At 45.4% G+C, this 18,622-nt stretch overlaps 1 protein-coding gene across 1 annotated transcript in view; it reads right to left on the bottom strand.

The window, feature by feature from the left end:
- Positions 1 to 12,128, bottom strand: part of LOC139275889 (retinitis pigmentosa 1-like 1 protein) — a 41,931-nt gene extending 29,803 nt beyond the window's left edge. Inside the window, exons 1-2 of the mRNA XM_070893109.1 lie at positions 11,440 to 12,128; positions 7,671 to 7,741 (exon numbers count right to left, since the gene is read on the bottom strand). Of these exons, the coding sequence (XP_070749210.1) occupies positions 7,671 to 7,741; positions 11,440 to 11,593 (225 nt within the window). The 5' untranslated portion in view covers positions 11,594 to 12,128. The remainder of the gene's footprint in view (positions 1 to 7,670; positions 7,742 to 11,439) is intronic.
- Positions 12,129 to 18,622: the final 6,494 nt, after the last annotated feature.

The raw sequence follows: 18,622 nt of genomic DNA, 5'->3' as shown, positions 1-18,622 counted from the left end.
TGGGAGAAATTTAGAACTCAGCAGAGGTTTGATTAGGAAGGGAAAATAGAGTACGAGAGGAAGCTTGCAGGGAACATTAAGATGGACTGCAAAAGCTTCTATAGATATGTAAAGAGAAAAAGGTTAGTAAAGACAAACGTAGGTCCCCTGCAGTCAGAATCAGGGGCAGTCATAACAGGGAACAAAGAAATGGCAGACCAATTGAACAAATACTTTGGTTCGGTATTCACTAAGGAGGACACAAACAACCTTCCGGATATAAAAGGGGTCAGAGGGTCTAGTAAGAAGGAGAAACTGAGGGAAATCCTTATTAGTCGGGAAATTGTGTTGGGAAAATTGATGGGATTGAAGACAGATAAATCCCCAGGGCCTGATGGTCTGCATCCCAGAGTACTTAAGGTGGTGGCCTTGGAAATAGCAGATGCATTGACAGTTATTTTCCAACATTCCATTGACTCTGGATCAGTTCCTATAGAGTGGAGGGTAGCCAATGTAACCCCACTTTTTAAAAAAGGAGAGAGCAAACAGGGAATTATAAACCGGTCAGCCTGACATCGGTAGTGGGTAAAATGATAGAATCAATTATTAAGGATGTCATAGCAGCGTATTTGGAAAGAGGTGACATGATAGGTCCAAGTCAGCATGGATTTGTGAAAGGGAAATCATGCTTGACAAATCTTCTGGAATTTTTTGAGGACGTTTCCAATAGAATTGACAAGGGAGAACCAGTTGCTGTGGTGTATTTAGACTTTCAGAAGGCTTTCGACAAGGTCCCACACAAGAGATTAATGTGCAAAGTTAAAGCACATGGGATTGAGGGTAGTGTGCTGACGTGGATGTAGAACTGGTTGTCAGACAGGAAGCAAAGAGTAGGAGTAAATGGGTACTTTTCAGAATGGCAGGCAGTGACTAGTGGGGTATCGCAAGGTTCTGTGCTGGGGCCCCAGCTGTTTACATTGTACATTAATGATTTAGACGAGGGGATTAAATGTAGTATCTCCAAATTTGCGGATGACACTAAGTTGGGTGGCTGTGTGAGCTGCAAGGAGGATGCTATGAGGCTGCAGAGTGACTTGGATAGGTTAGGTGAGTGGGCAAATGCACGGCAGATGAAGTATAATGTGGATAAATGTGAGATTATCCACTTAGGTGGTTAAAAACAGAGACAGACTATTATCTGAATGGTGACAGATTAGGAAAAGGGGAGGTGCAACGAGACCTGGGTGTCATGGTACATCAGTCATTGAAGGTTGGCATACAGGTGCAGCAGACGGTTAAGAAAGCAAATGGCATGTTGGCCTTCATAGCGAGGGGATTTGAGTACAGGGGCAGGGAGGTGTTACTACAGTTGTACAGGGCCTTGGTGAGGCTACACCTGGAGTATTGTGTACAGTTTTGGTCTCCTAACTTGAGGAAGGACATTCTTGCTATTGAGGGAGTGCAGCGAAGGTTCACCAGACTGATTCCCGGGATGGCGGAACTGACATATCAAGAAAGACTGGATCAACTGGGCTTGCATTCACTGGAGTTCAGAAGAATGAGAGGGGATCTCATAGAAACGTTTAAAATTATGACGGGTTTAGACAGGTTAGATGCAGGAAGAATGTTCCCAATGTTGGGGAAGTCCAGAACCAGGGGTCACAGTCTAAGGATAAGGGGTAAGCCATTTAGGACTGAGATTGAGGAGAAACTTCTTCACCCAGAGAGTGGTGAACCTGTGGAATTCTCTACCACAGAAAGTTGTTGAGGCCAATTCACTAAATATATTCAAAAAGGAGTTAGATGTAGTCCTTACTACTAGGGGGATCAAGGGGTATGGTGAGAAAGCAGGAATGGGGTACTGAAGTTGTATGTTCAGCCATGAACTCATTGAATGGCGGTGCAGGTTCGAAGGGCCGAATGGCCTACTCCTGCACCTATTTTCTATGTTTCTATGTTTCCAGAATAGCATAGGGATTGTCTATAATACTGGCCAATTTGCTGTCCAATGTCAATTGACTGATGCACAGTTGCACATCTTCATCTCTTTCTCCTCTCAAAGCCTTTCGCAACCTCAGAATGTCCCAAAGCGCTTTGCAGCCAATTAAGTACTTTTGAAGTGTTGTAATGTAGGAAACACAGCAGCCAATTAGCACGCAGAAAGCTGCCACAACAGAAATGTGATAATGACCAGATAAACTGTTTTTAGTAATGTTGATTGAGCGATAAATATTGGCCAGGACACCAGGAATACCTCCCATGCTCTTCTTTGAAATAATGCCATGGGATCTGAGAGAGCAGACAGGGTCCCGGTTTAACGTCTCATCTGAAATACGGCACCTCTGACAGCACAGCAATGGAATGTCAGCCTGGATTTTTGTGTTCAAGTCTCTGGAGTGGGACCTGAACTGACAATCTTCTGAATCACAGGCAAGTGTGCTACCCACTGAACCACAGCTAACAGAATATAACAACAGGGGCAGATTAATTGCTGGCCAATTTCACCACACTATTGGACATCTCAAAGTAGTTATTGATGGTACTCAATTGGCTCTTCAGAAAGCAGGTTGCTATTTCTCCTGTGGTCCTGCCACTTGCTTGTCGTTACCTGGGGACTGTGACTCACTCTACACTACCTCCTCAGGATTACGAGCTATTTCCTCAAGGGTGTATATTGGTGAGAGTGACATAGGGTGCTATGAGGTGCTGATTTGCTCAGGTGGTGCCATCAGGCTGCTCCTCTTTTTCTATTTGTTCCTGGGATGTGGACATCACTGGCAAGGCCAGCATTTAATACCCGGCTCTACTGGCCCTTGAGAAGGTAGTGGTGAGATGCCTTCTTGAACCGCTGCAGTCCTTGTGGTGAAGGTACCCTCGCAATGCTGTTGGGGAGAGTTCCAGGATTTTGACCCAGCGACGATGAAGGAACAACAATATATTTCCAAGTCAGGATGGTGTGTAACCAGGCGGGGAGCTTTTGGTAACGGTGTTCCCATGCACCTGCTGCCCTTGTCCTTCTCGGTAGTAGAGGCCGTGGGAATGGGAGGTGCTGTCAAAGAAGCTTTGACGAGTTGCTGCAGTGCATCTTGTAGCTGGTACACACTGCAGCCACGACATGCCAGTGGTCAAGGGAGTGAATGTTGAAGGTGGTGAATGGGGTGCTGATCAACTGGGCTGCTTTGTCCTGCATGGTGTCGAGCTTCTTGTATGTTATTCAAGCTGCACTCTTCCAGACAAGTGGAGTGTACTCCATCACACTCCTGACTTGTGCCTTGTAGATGATGGCAAGGCTTCAGAGGTCAGCAGCATTTGAAACTTTCTGTTCAGTTTGCTCGACCGTCCACAGGCACTGGTTCAAACCAGACAATTCGGGCAGGAACAGCCATGCGCTGCAAATCAGTGGCAACGCACACACAAAATTGGGAATTTTTATTATTATATTTTGGCATCTTATGAAAGCAAAGATTGAGACAGAAGGAGGGAGAGAGGTAAAATGGCAGAAAAACAGGAAAAAAATAAATCAAATATCGTTTTAGATTCTTATAAAAATGACCAAATTGGGATTATGTGACATAAAGTACAGGCACATAAAATAGGGAAAAAAAAGATAACTAGAATAAAAGTTCACCAACTAAGGAGAGGATGAAAATAATAAGATTTTAAGAATGTACTCAAATGCAAAATATTTTTTATAGTCATATGCTTTTTAAACTCAAAAGCCTACAATAGCTGGCTTACTGCTTTGTATGTCATTCCTTATCTGCTATTTTAACACAGGCATAGACACATTTCTTCCAATGTGGGTTAGCATCTCAACTAAAATAACAGGCAGAGCAATGTCATATGAACACATTCAGCATGCATCCATTAATTTCCAGGTTAAAATGTTCCATTCCAATCTATTTATTTGAGCAAACCAGTTGCAGTATTAACAGTGGAGCCCTCTTGGGGCCAAATGCAGTTTGTCAGTGCAAGGAAAAGCTGCAGTGATCATATACAGGTTGTGTGGGCTACGTCTGGTTATCATAGGCTTCCTAAATTACAATAGCGCCATAGACCTCAGCCTGACTGACAAGCTTGGCTCCCATCGAGCGGTGAACGCTGCAGAAGAGGCCACAGCCCAGGAGCAGGTAAGTTTTGCGCTGCTCAGGTTAGAGATCGCGAGTGAGGTGGTGAGTGCAATGTGGTTTGGACGATCGATGGATGATCGTGGGAGAGAGATCAGAGGGAAGAGATAGTGGTACGGGGTGAAGTGGCCAGGAGATAGGGGGCGGTCGGGTAGAGATCGGAGGGAAGAGATAGGGGTACGGGGTGAGATGGTCGGGAGATATGGGGGGGTGGGGTCAGGTAGAGATCGGAGGGAGAGATGGGGGGGGGTCGGAGTGAGACGGCCGGGAAATATCGGGGGTCGAGGAGAGATCGGAGGGAAGAGATGGGGGGATTGGAGTGAGATGGCCGGGAGATATGGGGGGTCGAGGAGAGATTAGAGGGAAGAGATGAGGGGGGGGGGTCGGAGTGAGATGGCTGAGAGAAATGGGGGGGTTGGGGAGAGATCGGAGGGAGAGATGGGGGAGGGGGGATCAGGGTGAGATGGCCGGGAGATATGGGGGGGATCAGGGAGAGATCGAAGGGAGAGTCGATGATCGCTGTGGGGCGGTGATCGCGAGGGGGGTTCGGTTATCGTGGGGGGGGGGGGGTTAGTCAGTGATCATGGGGGGTCGGTGATTGCAGGGGGAATCGTGGGAGGGTTAGTGATCACGGGGGGGGGAAGTCGGTGACATAGAAACATAGAAAATAGGTGCAGGAGTAGGCCATTCGGCCCTTCGAGCCTGCACCGCCATTCAATGAGTTCATGGCTGAACATGCAACTTCAGTACCCTATTCCTGCTTTCTCGCCATACCCCTTGTAAGGACTACATCTAACTCCTTTTTGAATATATTTAGTGAATTGGCCTCAACAACTTTCTGTGGCAGAGAATTCCACAGGTTCACCACTCTCTAGGTGAAAAAGTTTCTCCTCATCTCGGTCCTAAATGGCTTACCCCTTATCCTTAGACTGTGACCCCTGGTTCTGGACTTCCCCAACATTGGGAACATTCTTCTTGCATCTAACCTGTCTAAACCCGTCAGAATTTTAAACGTTTCTCTGAGATCCCCTCTCATTCTTCTAAACTCCAGTGAATACAAGCCCATTTGATCCAGTCTTTCTTGATATGTCAGTCCCGCCATCCCGGGAATCAGTCTGGTGAACCATCACTGCACTCCCTCAATAGCAAGAATGTCCTTCCTCAACTTGTACAACTGTAGTAACACCTCCCTGCCTCTGTACTCAAATCCCCTCGCTATGAAGACCAACATGCCATTTGCTTTCTTAACTGCCTGTTGTACCTGCATGCCAACCGCGAGGGGGCTTGGTGATCGCAGGGGTGTCAATTATCACAGGAGTTTCGATGATCGCGGGTGATGGTGGGGGGTGGTGATTCATTGAAGCGGGGTGTCAGGGGAGATTGTGAAGGTGTAGGGTGTTTACAGAATAAGCTTGTTTGGCCAGGAGGAACTAGCACAGAAACAACCACGTACTCGAACCCTCAAGCCTTCCTTTAGAGGATTTTGATGTGAGAAGCTCTGTCCACATGCCTGCAGTGTAAGAGCAGAAGTCAAGTACTTTCAAATTTCAATCTGAATTTGGCTCTAAAAACCCTGTATAAACTCTACAAACCCACTCTTTGTGAAGATTTGAAGAAATATGAAGATGGGAGTACAGTAAGTGTGGAATGCGGTTACATTTTTGTCTTTCTACGCTAAATATTCTCCTTGGATTTAATATCAATTGCTCCCATAAGTGAACTTCACATCCTGTTCAAATCAGAATGCAACCTGTCCAATAAATGTAGCAAGTACAGTATTAGAGGTAAGAGAACCCTTGTACTCCAGTGTATTGGACGATTTCACATGATCTCAACTTCAAAGGAGGAAGAATATACATTCGATCACATCAGACAGATTTTTTGAACATTAAAATCAAGTTAATGAGTACAAACAGCAAATTTTAGCAATTGCAAACTGTACCATTCTCCTGAGATGTCAAAACAACTGAGATCTTTCTCCTGCTTTAACCCTCAGAATAAATCTGAACCTTGAAACAGAATTACTCAATTCTTATATGGCGAAACATTGGGTCTCATTGCATTTACCTCGATATTGGGCAGATAAAGGCAGACTCTGTTTCATAGGGAATACAGTGCCTTTGGCTCTGAACTCAATAGACATTAACATGTGAAACTCCCATTTGTTTGACAGGAACAAACCCTATACCCATATTAATGGATTTAGCATATCAGACGCGCATGTGCAAAAGGGGGGTGGAGTGCACGGCGCGCATGCGCAGGGGGACACAAAAATGTTCATGCACTTAATCACTCCAATATCAGACCATAATAAATACTCCCTACAACTTGCCAAATCAACCACCAGTAACCAAGTTCAAACCCTGTGAGCTCCTTGACTAGCAAGAAAGAATCCAAAAAAAAGAATCCACCATGGACAAAAAGGCTTAATATTTGTCACAGCGGTCTTTAATCAGAAAATTTAAATAATTTAACTTTCTTTTTCAATGTCAGGATTTTCTACATAACACTGGAAACAGACCAACTAGTAATCTTAGAAGAGAAGGCGGGAGGGACGCTCTTGTTTTTTTCTGCGCTGGAGTGGGAAAGGTCACATTGGTGTGTCTCCAGTATCAGAACATCAAATCAATACCAAGGCACTACATCACTCCTGTTGTGTGCAGAGGATAGTACAATGTATACGCAAAAGATCTGATGTACCTATATCATGCACGGAGTCTAACAAGTGCACATAAAATAGACACATTTTAAAATTTATGTTTCACCTCCCCACCCGATCCACCCCAAGTTCCTTGGGCTCTTGCAGCCAGCCCTACCAAAAGGCTTCCTCCTGTCACCAGAAAATAAGATGGTCCTGCTCCCACCAACTCCAAGCTGGATTGTTCTGTTACCGTACAATGCTCCACCTAGTAATCTGGCCCAATGAATCTCACTCGATGAAGGTACACAGAATTTACAGCACGGAAACAGGCTGTTCAGCCCAACTGGTCTATGCCGGTGTTTATGCTCCACACGAGCCTCCTCCCACTCTACATCATCCAACCCTATCTGTAGATCCTTCTATTCCTTTCTCCCTCATGTACAGATCTAGCTTCCCGTTAAATGCATCTATGCTATTCGCCTCAACCACTCCCTGTGGTGGCGAGTTCCACATTCTAACTATCTATGGGTTAAGAAGTTTCTCCTGAATTCCTTGTTGGATCTATTATCGACTATCTTGTATTTATGACTCCTAGTTTTGAATTCTCCCACAAGCAGAAACATTTTCTCTACGTCTACCCTATCAAATTCCTTCATAATTTTGAAGACATTAATTAATGCTGGGTTTCAAAACAATGTTTCTCCAATTGGTCGAAACCCAACAACTACCAGTGTTGAAGATGTAAAAGAGGTGTACACACCAGTGTAAGTGATGAGTCAAAAGCATTTAGAAATTAATAAGCACACCACTTAGGGATTTCTACTGCACCCTCAAATTGAGTTTCACATATTCGGGAATCTAAAGGTTAACACCATCTGCCAATGGTCATTGACTATGATCAGTCACTGAATACAAGCACCTACCTGGAATATATGGTTGTTGTAGAATCTATCCTCTAATGATGCTGCCCAGTCTGCAGGGTCTATACCAGAGACTGAAGTGAATGGAGGAGGGAGAAGAAAAAAGAAATGCGTTGCAATGAAAAATATGGAAATAGTTACAGTGCAATGCATTTATTTGAAAATAGTGAAGCAAATTTAACTCTTTAAGAACTAAGTTAGCATTTTTGGTAATTCAAAGTAGCTTTTTATCTTTTTATGAGCTTAGGATATGTTTTTTCATATTACAGCATTCAGAACAAGCTGTATAATTGTAAATGCTTGTTGTAAGATTAAGATTTTATTTAATTCTCACAAGTGTGTACAGTGAGATTTCATTGCAGCTGTTAAAACATTCACAACTACCCTCACTGTACTGCACATTATGCAAGTTATATATTGTGGCTGAACACTGAACCGCTGAAAAAACTATAAGCTACTTTAAATTATTTCACTCTTCCAAGTTCAATTTTAAGCCACACGTTTTGTACCAGATGTAGCTTGTTTTACTTTATAACTCTGACATGAAGAAACACATTCGCCAATAAAGTTTTACAATGATAAAGTCACATCAAGCTGCAGCTGCCTCTGATTTTTGATTTTGATTTTGGCTCCCGGTTAAGCAACACCTCGATTTCAAAATTCTCACTTCATGCTCTGGCCCCTCCCTACCTCTGTAATCTCCTCCATCCCCACAACCCCCGCCCCCACCGCCACCCCCCCCCCCCCTCCCCCGGGATGTCTGCGCTCCTCTAATTCTGCCCTCTTGAGCATTCCGGATTAAAATCGCTCAACTATTGGTGGCTGTGCCGTCTGTTGCCGAGACCCGAAGCTCTGGAATTCCCTCCCTAAACCTCTTCGCCTCTCTACCTCCTTTTCCTCCTCAAAACCTACCTTTTTGACCAAGATTTTGGTCATCTGCCCTAATTTCTCATGTGCCTCGGTTTCAAATTTTTTGTCTAATAATACTCCTGTGAAGCGCCTTGGGATGTTTTACTACGTTAAAGGTGCTATATAAATGCAAGTTGCTGTAAATCACAAATATGAAAAGGTGCTTTTATTTCTCTCAACTTCATAGTGTATTGATTCCAAGTGTTGTAATGCCATCAATTAGATGGCTGACACCAGGACTGTTGAGCTGTGAGCATCAGGTTGAAAAACAGGCAAAAGATATCGCATGTTTTAGAAGTAAGCCCATTGCCCTTTGTCTACTAGCTATTAGGGCAACATGGTCAATATTCCTGTTCAATAGGATGGGCATCGCACACTTGAGGGTCTGTTGCAATATGAGTTACTTGGTCAATTTAACTACCAGCACACAGAAAGATACATGATGGAGAGGTGTGAGATACAATTTATTTCTTGTCCCAATACATTAATATGGAATTTAAGATACTCGTTAAACAGGGAAACAGGAATGCATACATGAAACCTCAGTCATTTTAAAGATAACATCACTGCTTCTATACACTGCCTACTACAATTAGTCTCTCTCAATGCAGTTCATACATTGATATGGGTATGAGTAAGCTCCACTAGCCATTCTTATAAACATTCCATAGCTTATAGTAAACTGTGGCCGAGTAAAATTATACCTGTTGATTTTCATAGAATCATGCAGCACTGAAGGAGGCCATTCAGCCCATTGTAACTGTGCCGGCTCTTTGAAAAAGCTATCCAATTAGGCCCACAAGCCTGCTCTTTCCCCATCGCCCTACAAATGTTTCCTTTTCAGGTATTTATATCCAATTCCCTTTTGAAAGTCACTAGTGAATCTGCTTCAACGCCCTTTCAAACAATGCATTCCACATCAAAACAACAAAAACTGTCCTCATCGACCCCCTGTTTTTTTTGTCAATTATCTTAAATCTGTATTCTCTGTTTATCAACCCTCCTGCCAATGGAATCAGTTTCTCTCTATCTGCTCTACCAAAACCCTTCATAATTTTGAACACCTCTATTACATCTCCCTTTAACCTTCTCTGATCTGAGAACAATCCCAACTTCTCTAGTCTCGCCACATAACTGAAGTTCCTCATCCCTGATCATCATCATCATAAGCAGTCCCTCGGAATCGAGGAAGACTTGCTTCCATTCCTGAAGTGGGTTCTTTGGTGGCTGAACAGTCCAATACGAGAACCACAGTCCGTCACAGGTGGGACAGATAGTTGTTGAGGGTAAGGGAGGGTGGGATAGATTTGCCGCACGCTCTTTCCGCTCCCTGCGCTTGATTTCTGCATGCTCTCGGCGACAAGACTCGAGGTGCTCAGTACCCACCCGGATGCACTTCCTCCACTCAGGGCAGTCTTTGGCCAGGGACTCTCAGGTGTCAGTGGGGATATTGCACTTTATCAGGGAGGCTTTGAGGGTGTCCTTGTAATGTTTCCTCTGCCCACCTTTGGCTCGTTTGCCGTGAAGGAGTTCCGAATAGAGCGCTTGCTTCGGGAGTCCTGTGTCAACATGTGAACAATGTGGCCTGCCCAGCGGAGCTGATCAAGTGTGGTCAGTGCTTCAATGCTGGCCTGATCGAGGACGCTAATGTTGGTGCGTCTGTCCTCCCAGGAGATTTGTAGGATCTTGCGGAGACATCGTTGGTGGTATTTCTCCAGCGACTTGAGGCGTCTACTGTACATGGTCCATGTCTCTGAGCCATACAGGAGGGCGGGTATTACTACAGCCCTGTAGACCATGAGCTTGGTGGCAATTTTGAGGGCCTGGTCTTCAAACACTTTTCCTCAGACGGCCGAAGGCTGCACTCGCGCACTCTAGTAAATCTCTGCACCCTCTCCCAATCCTTAGCATCCCTCCTGTTTGCAATTTAGACCTGTCTTTCATGAAGATGGTCAACGTCGTGTAAAGTTTCGTGGACACCGGCTGCACTCTCCAGCCATGGTTTATTAAAGACCCCAGCTCTGAGTAAGTCAGCATAGCTGTTTTACCATCTATCCTCACCAGATGTCGACATTCACATACTATCCCACACGAGTCGCTGGATGACAATCAGGAGCCAGAACTCTGACTAATCCTACATACTTAATGTTGGAAACGTCCTAAGGCAGTGCACAGAGTCGTATTCAGCCAACAATTGGCATTGAGCCAAAGAAGGAGATATTAGGAGGGGTGATTAAAGAAAGACTTGCATTTATATAGCACCTTTCACGACCTCATGACATCTCAAAGCGCTTTACAGCCAATGAAGTTCTTTTGTAGTGTCGTCACTGTTGTAAAAAGCTTGGTCATCGAGGTAGGTTTTGTCATCTATGTATACTCTGTTTATATACTATGCTGGTACCATTAGAGGGTGCAACTGTGGGAGGCCCAGGCAGGAGCTGTATAAAAGACTGGTCACCACGCAGTGCGGGCACTCTGCAGTTACATTAAAGAGACTAAGGTCTCAGCAGGCCTCGTGGAGTTATTCTACAGATAAGTAGAGACATATTAGGTTTTAAGGAGGGTCTTAAATGATGAGAGAAAGTTGGAGGGGGAGTGAATTCCAGAGCTTAGGGCATAAAAGGCTGAAGGCATGGCTGCCAATGGCATGGCAAAGGGAGTGCGGGATGCACAAGCAGCCAGAATTGGCTAAGCAAAGATCTCGGAGGGTTGTAGGGCTTGAGGAGATTACAGAGTTGAGGAGCGAGGACATAAAGGGATTTGAACACAAGGATGAGAATTTTAAATTGGAGACGTTGGGAGATTGGGAGCCAATATAGGTCAGCGAGCACAGGCGTCAATGTATGAAAATGATTGAAGTTACCTGCCCTCTTCTTCAGCAGATCATCAAAATACAAGGCAGCGAACCCTATGATATCTTCCGGCTGCTGCCTCAGCACCTCTCTAGACAGCCCCTCCAACAAATTCCCAAAGCCACGGGGAATCCGTAGTGTAGTGTTGGAAAACGGCATTGACATACTGACAACTACCTATTAAAAACAATATGCAATATTCCACCCTTTGCTAATGTGGATTTTTAGCTCTCCCTGTCCTGAATGTAATTAGTCTCTGCTCCCTATCCCAGTCAAAAACTCTGGCCTTTGGACCTAGATCTCCATCCCTATTACCAGTCTCGATCCTCCCTCTCCCAATCCCAGATTCGTGTTCCTCTCCCAGTCCCTGTTCTTGTTCCTTCTCACAGTCCCAGATCCGTGTCCCTCTCCCAGTCCCTGGTCTTGTTACCTCTCCCAGTCCCAGATCTGTGACCCTCTCCCAGTCCCAGATCCGTGTGCCTCTCCCAGTCCCTGGTCTTGAACCCTCTCCCGGTCCCTGGTCTTGTTACCTCTCCCAGTCCCAGATCTGTGACCCTCTCCCAGCTCCCGATCCCAGGTCTTGTTTCTTCTCCCTCTCTCACTCCCTCTCCCAATCCCTCTCTCACTCTCTCTCTCTCACTCCCTCTCCCAGTCCTTCTCTCTCTCTCCCTCCCTCTCCCACTCTCTCACACTCCCTCTCCTTCTCTCCCTCTCCCAGTCCCTCCCTCACTCTTCCTCTCTCACTCCCTTTCCCTCTCTCTCTCTCGCTCTCTCTCTCCCCCTTACACTCTCCCCCACTCCCGGCGCCGGTGTCGGTTGCTGGTTGCTAAGCGATTGTTGAAGCGTTGCCTAGAAACGCCTCGCTGGAAAACAAAATACGGAGCGCGCGGCGGGTCTGAGCGGCAGAAACGCGAAAATCAAAACTGAACTGTCACTGTTGGGATATCCATTTCTGTTTAATAATGTCGCCAATAATCAAATTAACAGAAGAGACTGTGAATGCACGATGACTTTTTGGTCAATATTTTTTGTAAAGTTGAGCAAAATAAGCAAATATGAGTAAATAGTGGAGCTACAGTGCATGCCCACCTAGAAAACTAGCCAGAGCTGACACAGCCTCAGAAATATGAAAGTAATTATACTGAAAGCGCTATAGGATATGGGATTGTAACTTTAGCTGTAAATATTTCCACCATTCCTTCACTCATGTTGGAGGAAAGAAGCAAGAAGTAGGTGAAAGTTTGAATGGGATGGCCATGTTGAAAGTACAACGTTTATTTTTGGAGTGAGCTTGGGGATTTTGTGACAATTGTTTCAAACAAAGAAAGACTTGCATTAATATAGTACCTTTCACGACCACCGGATGTCTCAAGGCGCTTTACAGCCAATGAAGTACTTTTGGAATGTAGTCACTGTTGTAATGTGGGAAACGCGGCAGCCAATTTGCGCACAAGCAAGCTCCCACAAACAGCAACGTGATAATGACCAGATAATCTGTTTTTGTTATGTTGAATGAGGGATAAATATTGTCCAGGATACTGGGGAGAACTCCCCTGCTCTTCTTCAAAATAGTGGCATGGGATCTCTTACGTCGACTTGAGAGAGCAGACGTTGCCTCAGTTTAACATCTCATCCAAAAGACAGCACCTCCGACAGTGCAGCACTCCCTCAGCACTGCACTGGAGCGTCAGCCTAGATTTATGTGCTCAAGTTCCTGGAGTGAGGCTTGAACCCACAACCTTCTGACTCCGCGTAGAGAGTGCTACCCATGGAGCTACAGCTAACACTTACAGTGCTGCTTTTGGGATAAATAGGTTTTTCAATGAGATTCTCCACCCACCTCCCACCTACCCTCTCTCCCCCAGCTCTCCACCCTCCTCCCCATCTGAAGTATTGGGAATAAGATGAAAACAAAGGGATTGTGGCAAGTTAAGTTGCACAATTCATGTTCCATGCCAACCTGCTAGTATCCATTTAAAAACAAGGCATACAAAATGGCCAAAATGAATGGGAGGACAGAAGATTGGGAAGCTCTTAAAAGCCAGCAAAGAATGACAAAAAAAATGATGATGAAAGGGAAGATAGACTATGAAAGTAAACTAGCACGAAATATAGCAAGAGTTTCTATAGGTATATAAAAAGGAAAAGATTGGCTAAAGTAAATGTTGGTCCCTTAGAGGACATGGGGAACATGGAGATGGCAGAAACTCTGAACAAATATTTTGTATCAGTCTTTACGGTAGAGGACACTAACAATATTCCAACAGCGGATAGTCAAGGGGCTATGGGGGGGCTGGGGGGGGGAGGAACTTAACACAATCACAATCACTAAGGAGGTGGTACTCAGTAAAATAATTTGACTAAAGGAAGATAAATCCCCTGCACCTGTTAGCTTGCATCATAGGGTCTAAAGAGAAGTAACGGCAGGGATCGTGGATGCATTGGTTGCAATTTACCAAAATTCCCTGGATTCTGGGGAGGTCCCAGCAGATTGGAAAACTGAAAATGTGACACCCCTATTTAAAAAAGGAGGCAGACAAAAACCAGGAAACTATAGACCAGTTAGCCGAACATCTGTGGTTGGGAAAATGTTGGAGTCCATTATTAAAGAAGCAGTAGTAGGACATTTGGAAAAGCAAAATTCGGTCAGGCAGAGTCAGCATGGATTTATGAAGGAGAAGTCATGTTTGACAAACTTCCTGGAATTTTTTGAGGATGTAACGAACAGGGTGGATCAAGGGGAACCAGTGAATGTGGTGGATTTGGACTTCCAGACTGAATTTGACAATGCGCCACTTAAAAAGTTACTGCACACGATAAAAGTTCGTGGGATTGGGGATAATATATTAGCATGGATAGAGGATTGGCTAACTGACAGAAAGCAGAGAGTTGGGATAAATGGTTCATTCTCAGGTTGGCAATCAGTAACTAGTGGGGTGCCGCAGGGATCTGTGCTGGGAACCCAACTATTTACAATCTATATTAACTATTTGGAAGAAGGGACCGAGTGTAACATAGCCAAGTTTGCTGACGCTACAAAGATGGGAGGAAAAGCAATGTGTGAGGGGGACACAAAAAATCTGAAAAAGGACATAGATAGGCTAAGTGAGTGGGCAAAAATTTGGCAGAAAAAAATCAAAGCGCAAGTTATTATTTAAATGGAGGAAGATTGCAAAGTGTTGCAGTACAGTGGGACCCGGGGGTACTTGTGCATGAAACACAAAAAGATAGTATGCAGGTACAGCAAGTGATCAGGAAGGCCAATGGAATCTTGCCCTTAATTGCAAAGGGGTTGAGTATAAAAGCAGAGAAGTCTTCCTACAGTTATATAGGGTATTGGTGAGGCCACACTTGGAATACTGGAGGCAGTTTTGGTTTCCATATTTACGAAAGGATATACTTGCTTTGGAGGCAGTTCAGAGAAGGTTCAGTAGGTTGATTCTGGAGATGAGGGAGTTGACATGAGGAAAGGTTGAGTAGGTTGTGCCTCTACTCATTGGAATTCAGAAGAATGAGAGGTGATCTTATCGAAATGTATAAGACTATGAGGGGGCTTGACAAGGTGGATGCAGAGAGGATGTTTCCACTGATGGGGGAGAACAAAACTAGGGGGCATAATCTTAGAATAAGGGGCTGCCCATTTAAAACTGAGATGAAAAGAAATTTCTTCTCTCAGAGGGTTGTAAATTTGTGGAATTCGCTGTCTCAGAGAGCTGGAACATTGAGTAAATTTAAGACAGAAGTTTCTTAAACGATAAGGGAATAAGGGGTTGTGGGGAGCAGACAGGGAAGTGGATTTGAGTCTATGATTGGATCAGCCATCATCATAATTGTTATGTATGGAGAAAGGGTCAGACTGAACACTGTGAGCTCAAAGTAAAGTGTGACCTTAGTCTTTTATTGCAGGTCTCCAGAGTGCCTCTCCAACATGTGAGGCCTCCTTAAATACCTATGCTCCCAAGGGATTATGGGATCCCTTGGGACTCCAGGGGATGAGCTCTCTGGTGGCTGTACAAAGTAAATACAAGTTTACATATCGAACAACAATCGCCCCCCAAAGTCAATAGTGTAACTATTTACAATGTGATTCGATCTGGGACCCTTCTTTTCCTGGTTGACTGTCTCGGTGTGAAAGCTGGTATTGTTGAATCATTTGATGGGCCCTCGCTGGGCTGCTGTGCAGCTGGCCTTGCTCGGCTGCCTGGTGTGTTGGGTCCTGCTGGGCTACTGTGGAGGATGTGTTTTGCTTCATGGTCAACCGTGGTGCCGGTTGCTACTGGTGTGTATGTTGGGGGATCAAAAAAGGTAGGTTCCAAGGTGGGTTGCTCAGGATAGTCCGTGAATCTGAGTTTGATTTGGTCCAAGTGTTTCCGGAGAATGAGTCCATTTGAAAGTTTGACCCGAAACACCAGGAAGCCACTTGAGACCTTGTCCATAATTCAATACAAATACAGGATCATTGATTTCAATTTCGCGTGACACATTTGCGCTATCATGGTATGCACTTTGTTGAAGCCGCCTGCTCTTTACCTGTTCATGTAGACCAGGGTGAACTAACGAGAGCCTTGTCTTAAGTGCTCTTTTCAGTTCAGCAGGTGGGATCCCAGTGAGCGAGTGGAGTCTCGTGCGATAGCTAAGCAGGACTCGGGATAGGCGAGTCTGCAGTGAGCCTTCAGTTACATAGAAACATAGAAACATAGAAACATAGAAAATAGGTGCAGGAGTAGGCCATTCGTTACCCTCTTCAAGCCTTGCTTGATGGTTTGCATTGCTCTCCCTGCCTGACCTGGTTTAAACGGGGCAGATGTGACATGTTTGATCCCGTTACGGGTCATGAATTCTTTGAACTCAGCACTGGTAAAACGTGGCCCACTGTCACTCACCAGGACATCGGGTAAGCTGTGAGTGGCAAACATGGCCCGCAAGTTTTCAGTAGTGGCAGCGGATGTGCTATCCGACATTATCTCACATTCAATCCACTTGGAATACGTGTTTACAACCACAAGGAACATTTTACCCAAGAATGGGCCTGCATAGTCGACATGTACCCAAGACCATGGTTTGGAGGGCCAAGACCATAAACTTAGCGGCGTCTCCCTGGGTACATTGCTTAACTACGAGCATGTATTACAACTGTGAACGCAGGACTCTAAGTCCGCATCGATACCGGGCCACCACACGTGGGATCATTACGATGCCTGGGTGGGTACTGTGGAGGTCATTGATGAAGGTGTCTCTGCCCTTCTTGGGGACCACTATTCGATTTCCCCACAGAAGGCAGTCTGCTTGTATAGACATTTCATCTTTGTGCCGCTGGAATGGCTTTATTTCTTCCTGAATTCCCCTGGGACACTGGATCAGCTCCTGTGAAGCACACAGCTTTTGACTAGAGATAATAAAGGTCCTGGCTTGTCCAGGTATTGATCTGCTGGGCAGTGACGGGTGATTGCTCACTCTCAAATGCTTCCATAACCATGGCTAGATCTGCGGGCTGCGCCCTTTCCACCCTCTTGGTGGGCAATGCAGCCTACTGAGAGCATCGGCGCAGTTTTCTGTGCCTGGCCTGTGGTGGATGGCGTAGTTGTATGCAGACATCGTGAGCGCCTATCTCTGGATGCGGGCCAATGTGTTGGTATTTATACATTTGCTCTCGGAAAACAGGGATATAAGTGGCTTATGGTCAGTTTCCAATTCAAATTTTAGCCCAAACAGGTATTGATGCATTTTCTTTATCTCATAGACACACGCTAATTCTTCTTTCTCAATCATTCTGTAGGCTCTCTCAGCCTTAGACAGACCACTTGATGCATAAGCAACCGGTTGCAGTTTCCCGAACTCATTAGCTTGTTGCAATACACACCCGTGCCATATGATGATGCATCACATGCTAGCACCAAACGCTTGCATGGATCATACAACACAACCAATTTGTTTGAGTATAACAATTTTCTTGCTTTTACAAAAGCATTTTCTTGGATTTTGCCCTAAACCCATTCGTCCCCTTTTCGTAGCAAGACATGCAGTGGTTCTAACAGTGTGCTTGGACCCGGTATGAAGTTATCAAAGTAGTTCAGGAGTCCCAGAAACGGCCGCATCTCCGTCACGTTCTGTGGCCTCGGTGCATTCTCGATTGCCTCCATCTTTACGTTGGTGGGCCTGATGCTGTCCACCGCAATCCTCCTACCCAAGAACTCCACTTCGGACGCCAGGAAAACGCACTTCGAGCGTTTTAACCTAGGCCCTACGCGGTTGAGTCGACTAAGAACCTCCTCCAGGTTCTGCAGATGCTCGACTGTGTTCCGACCTGTGACTAAGATGTCGTCCTGGAAGACCACAGTGTGCGGGACCGACTTCAGTAAGCTTTCCATGTTTCTCTGGAATATCGCCACCGATGATCGGATTTCAAACGGGCATCTGTTATAAACAAAAAGACCTTTGTGTGTGTTGATGCAGGTGAGGGCCTTCGATGATTACTCCAGTTCCTGCATCATGTAGGCTGAAGTCAGATCCAGCTTCGTGAATGTCTTTCCTCCCGCCACGGTTGCAAGGAGTCGTCAGCCTTTAGTAGTGGGTATTGGTCCTGCAGGGAGAAACGATTGATAGTTACTTTGTAGTCGCCACAGAGGACTGGGGCGATAGGACTGGCCCACTCATTGAACTCGATCGGTGAAATGATGCCGTCTCTTTGCAGTCGGTCTAGCTCCATCTCTACCCTTTCTCTCATCATATACAGCACTTCTCTCGCCTTGTGATTGATGGGTCGTTACCCCGGAATTAGATGGATCTGCACTTATGCTCCCTGGAATTTCCAGATGCCTGGTTCGAACAGCAAATAAAATTTGTTTAAGATCTGGGCACACGAAGTGTCATCAGTGGGTGATAGCGCTTGGACATCGTCCCAGTTCTAGCGTATCTTTGCCAGCCAGCACCTTCTGAGCAGCGTGGGACCATCACCCGGTACCACCCAGAATGTTAGTTTGTGCACCGCTCCATAGAAACATAGAAAATAGGTGCAGGAGTAGGCCATTCGGCCCTTCGAGCCTGCACCACCATTCAATAAGATCATGGCTGATCATTCCTTCAGGACCCCTTTCCTGCTTTCTCTCCATACCCCTTGATCCCCTTAGCCGTAAGGGCCATATCTAACTCCCTCTTGAATATATCCAATGAACTGGCATCAACAACTCTCTGCGG

The sequence above is a fragment of the Pristiophorus japonicus genome, chromosome 11 (assembly GCF_044704955.1).
Source record: "Pristiophorus japonicus isolate sPriJap1 chromosome 11, sPriJap1.hap1, whole genome shotgun sequence".
Classification (NCBI taxonomy): domain Eukaryota; kingdom Metazoa; phylum Chordata; class Chondrichthyes; family Pristiophoridae; genus Pristiophorus; species Pristiophorus japonicus.
This window is presented reverse-complemented; position numbering and strand designations above follow the sequence as displayed.